At 38.6% G+C, this 2,844-nt stretch overlaps 1 protein-coding gene across 1 annotated transcript in view; it reads right to left on the bottom strand.

The window, feature by feature from the left end:
- Nucleotides 1-342: 342 nt before the first annotated feature.
- Nucleotides 343-2,844, bottom strand: part of PM20D2 (peptidase M20 domain containing 2) — a 22,407-nt gene continuing 19,905 nt past the window's right edge. Inside the window, exons 6-7 of the mRNA XM_012638175.1 lie at nt 2,701-2,808; nt 343-2,487 (exon numbers count right to left, since the gene is read on the bottom strand). Of these exons, the coding sequence (XP_012493629.1) occupies nt 2,333-2,487; nt 2,701-2,808 (263 nt within the window). The 3' untranslated portion in view covers nt 343-2,332. The remainder of the gene's footprint in view (nt 2,488-2,700; nt 2,809-2,844) is intronic.

Raw genomic sequence — 2,844 nt, 5'->3', positions numbered from 1 at the left:
TTTGTATATTTAAACCATTAATTTAGATTAAAACTGTTGAAGTCTATTAATTTAACATAGCCGAAAGCTGGTATTTGAGGGAAAGGCTTTCAGTACTGGATATGAAGCATAATTAAAACACTTTCCATTAAAAGAAAGGCACGTAAAGCAGGTCTACCTACACCACTAATTTAGGTCAGAAACTAATTCAATATTTTAAAAATCATATAGTTTTAAACTTTGCACTAAGTCAGCCTAGCCCTTTTAAAAAATGAGGCAGGTTTCCTAAGCGTACCTGAAGCAAAGTAATGTTAAGTATCTCTTTTCTTCTACAGGTGGTACAAGAGATGCCTACAACCACAAAATTAAAACTCATCTTAGGATCATGATCTGTCCACAAAGCTATTTTAAACTTTGATGATTCCAAGCAGGGAAGCAGTATTTATGTATTCAAAAGTAATGAATATTCACAGGTAAGCTACTATACTAAATACTATAAGAATTTAAAAAATACCCATACACAGGCATATTAAAAAGATTCTGGCTTCAAATATACAATCCAGTAGAGAAATAATAAACCATACATACAAGGTCTGTCCAGAAAGTATCTGGTCTTCGTTACTATGAGAACAGTTTGCGTGACATTGATGTAACCTGGCAACCAAGGAGAGTGGACTGGAATGCGCATATGTGAACAATGATGACGTCACTGTACTAGACAGTGGGGCGCTAGACACAGTCGAGTTAGCATGTGTACTATGTGGCTGTTGCATTCAAAATGACTGAGCAAGTACAGCAACGAATCTGTATCAAATTTTGAATTAAGCTTGAACATTCCTCCGCAGAAACTCTGTGGATGATTTGGAAGGCTTTCAGGAACGATGCAACGAGTGCAGCACAAATAAAAGTGTGGCACAAATGCTTCAAAGACGGTACACAATCTGTTGAATGTGATCCAAGTTCTGGAAGGCCTGCAACAAGCAGAACACCTGAGAATGCTGAACGTGTACGAGTTGCAATTAACAAAGATCATCGATGGAGTGTGAGAACTAGAAGCTGATCTGGGGATTTCAAAAACTACTGTGTCCGAGATTTTGACGCAGGCTCATGGCACGAAACGTATCGTGGCAAAATGCTTTCTTGCCGCTTCTGCTACCAGAGCAGAAAGAACATCGTGCTGCATTTGCTAATGACTTGCTTCAAACTGCTACCAATGAAACCGATTTCCTCAAGAAGGTCATAACCAGAGATGAATCGTGAGTCTATAGCTAAGACATGGAAATGAAGGTCCAGTAGTCCCAATGGAAGTCACCTGGTTCTCCACACCCGAAGAAATTGCAGCAAAGTCACAGCAAGATCAAGATCATGTTAACTATGTTTTTTGATAGGGAAGCAGTTGTCCAGCACTAGTACACTCCTCCAGGCCAAACAATTAATAAGGAATACGACCTCCATGTTCTTCGTTGGTTGAGAGATGCAATGCAACGAAAGCGGCCACAGCTATGGGCAACTGGTGATTGGCAGCTTCATCACAACAATGCACTTGCCCATGCATCACATCTCACGCAGAGTTTTTTGGCAAAACATCAAATCACCCAGGTGACTCAGCCACCCCCGACACCCCAGATTTGGTGCCCTACGACTTCTGGCTTTTCCCCAAACTAAAATCACCTTTGAAAGGGAAGTGATTTCAGACCATCAGTGAGATTCAGGAAAATGCGAGGCAGCTGATGGCGATTCCAACAGAGGATTTTGCAGAGCGTTTTGAACAGTGGAAGAACTGTGTGAGGTCCCAAGTTGGCTACTTCAAAGTGGAATGAGGCATCACTGTCCCTAAGGGGACTGAGGCGTCACTGTCCTATGTACCATGTTTCTTGCATCTTGTATGTTCTTCAATAAATGTCTCTCTTTTTCATATTACATGGCTGGATACCTTCCAGACAGACCTCGTATACAGTTAAGAATGAGTTTACCACCCTATACCACAAAACTCTGTCATGGATGTCAATTCTGAATATAAGGTTTGAAATCTCTTGGACTTTTAAAAATACATACAACATGTAAGTTTACAAAATATTATCACTGATAAACCATGTATCATCCAGCTTAGGAAGTGGCATAACATACCAGCTCCTAAAATATCACAATTACATCAAGTATAGATTTGCAAAAATTTTCACTTTAGATATGAGGTAATATGTTTTCTCCACATCCCATCCTCACTTATCAGGGATGAGAAATTTGATTCTTTTAAGATTGAAATACAAGCGCGTCCTCCCCTTTGTTAAAAAAATTAAAGAAAAAAAATCATCACATCTTCTTAATAATTCATAACGGTTCCTAAATCTTCCTCTTATTCTATTGTATTTGAAAACTGTTCTTCTTGAAGTTTCAATTTAAAGTCCTCCCTGATCCTTTCCAGCAACTCTGGTTTAAAAATAACATCCAGTGCAGTCATTGCCAGAGCTTTGGCCGTACGCAAAGTGTAGAACTGAGCTTCTTGTGACCCTAAAAGGTATAGAAAATAATTTAAAATATCTCCATATTTATTAAAAATTACTTGATTAATTTTTTAGGTTAGCTCTCAATGTCTAAATTGGCTCTCCAACTGCGCACCACAATATAGTATTTACTGAGGTGATGTTACACAATAAAATAGTAGGCAGTTACTACTAGTAGAAGAGAGCACAGGCCAAAACATTCACCTCCAACAACACTTACCTGCAGCTTCGGTGTACTGCTCAGTGTGATTCAAGGCTTTAGATCCAATGTAAAAATACGGATGAATTCCAGGAACCACAAAAGTAACATTTCCAAAATCAGTAGATCCTTGGAACACAAAAAGTATATTTGTTTTTAAACATT

Source organism: Propithecus coquereli, unplaced genomic scaffold, assembly GCF_000956105.1.
Source record: "Propithecus coquereli isolate 6110/MARCELLA unplaced genomic scaffold, Pcoq_1.0 Scaffold127, whole genome shotgun sequence".
Classification (NCBI taxonomy): domain Eukaryota; kingdom Metazoa; phylum Chordata; class Mammalia; order Primates; family Indriidae; genus Propithecus; species Propithecus coquereli.
This window is presented reverse-complemented; position numbering and strand designations above follow the sequence as displayed.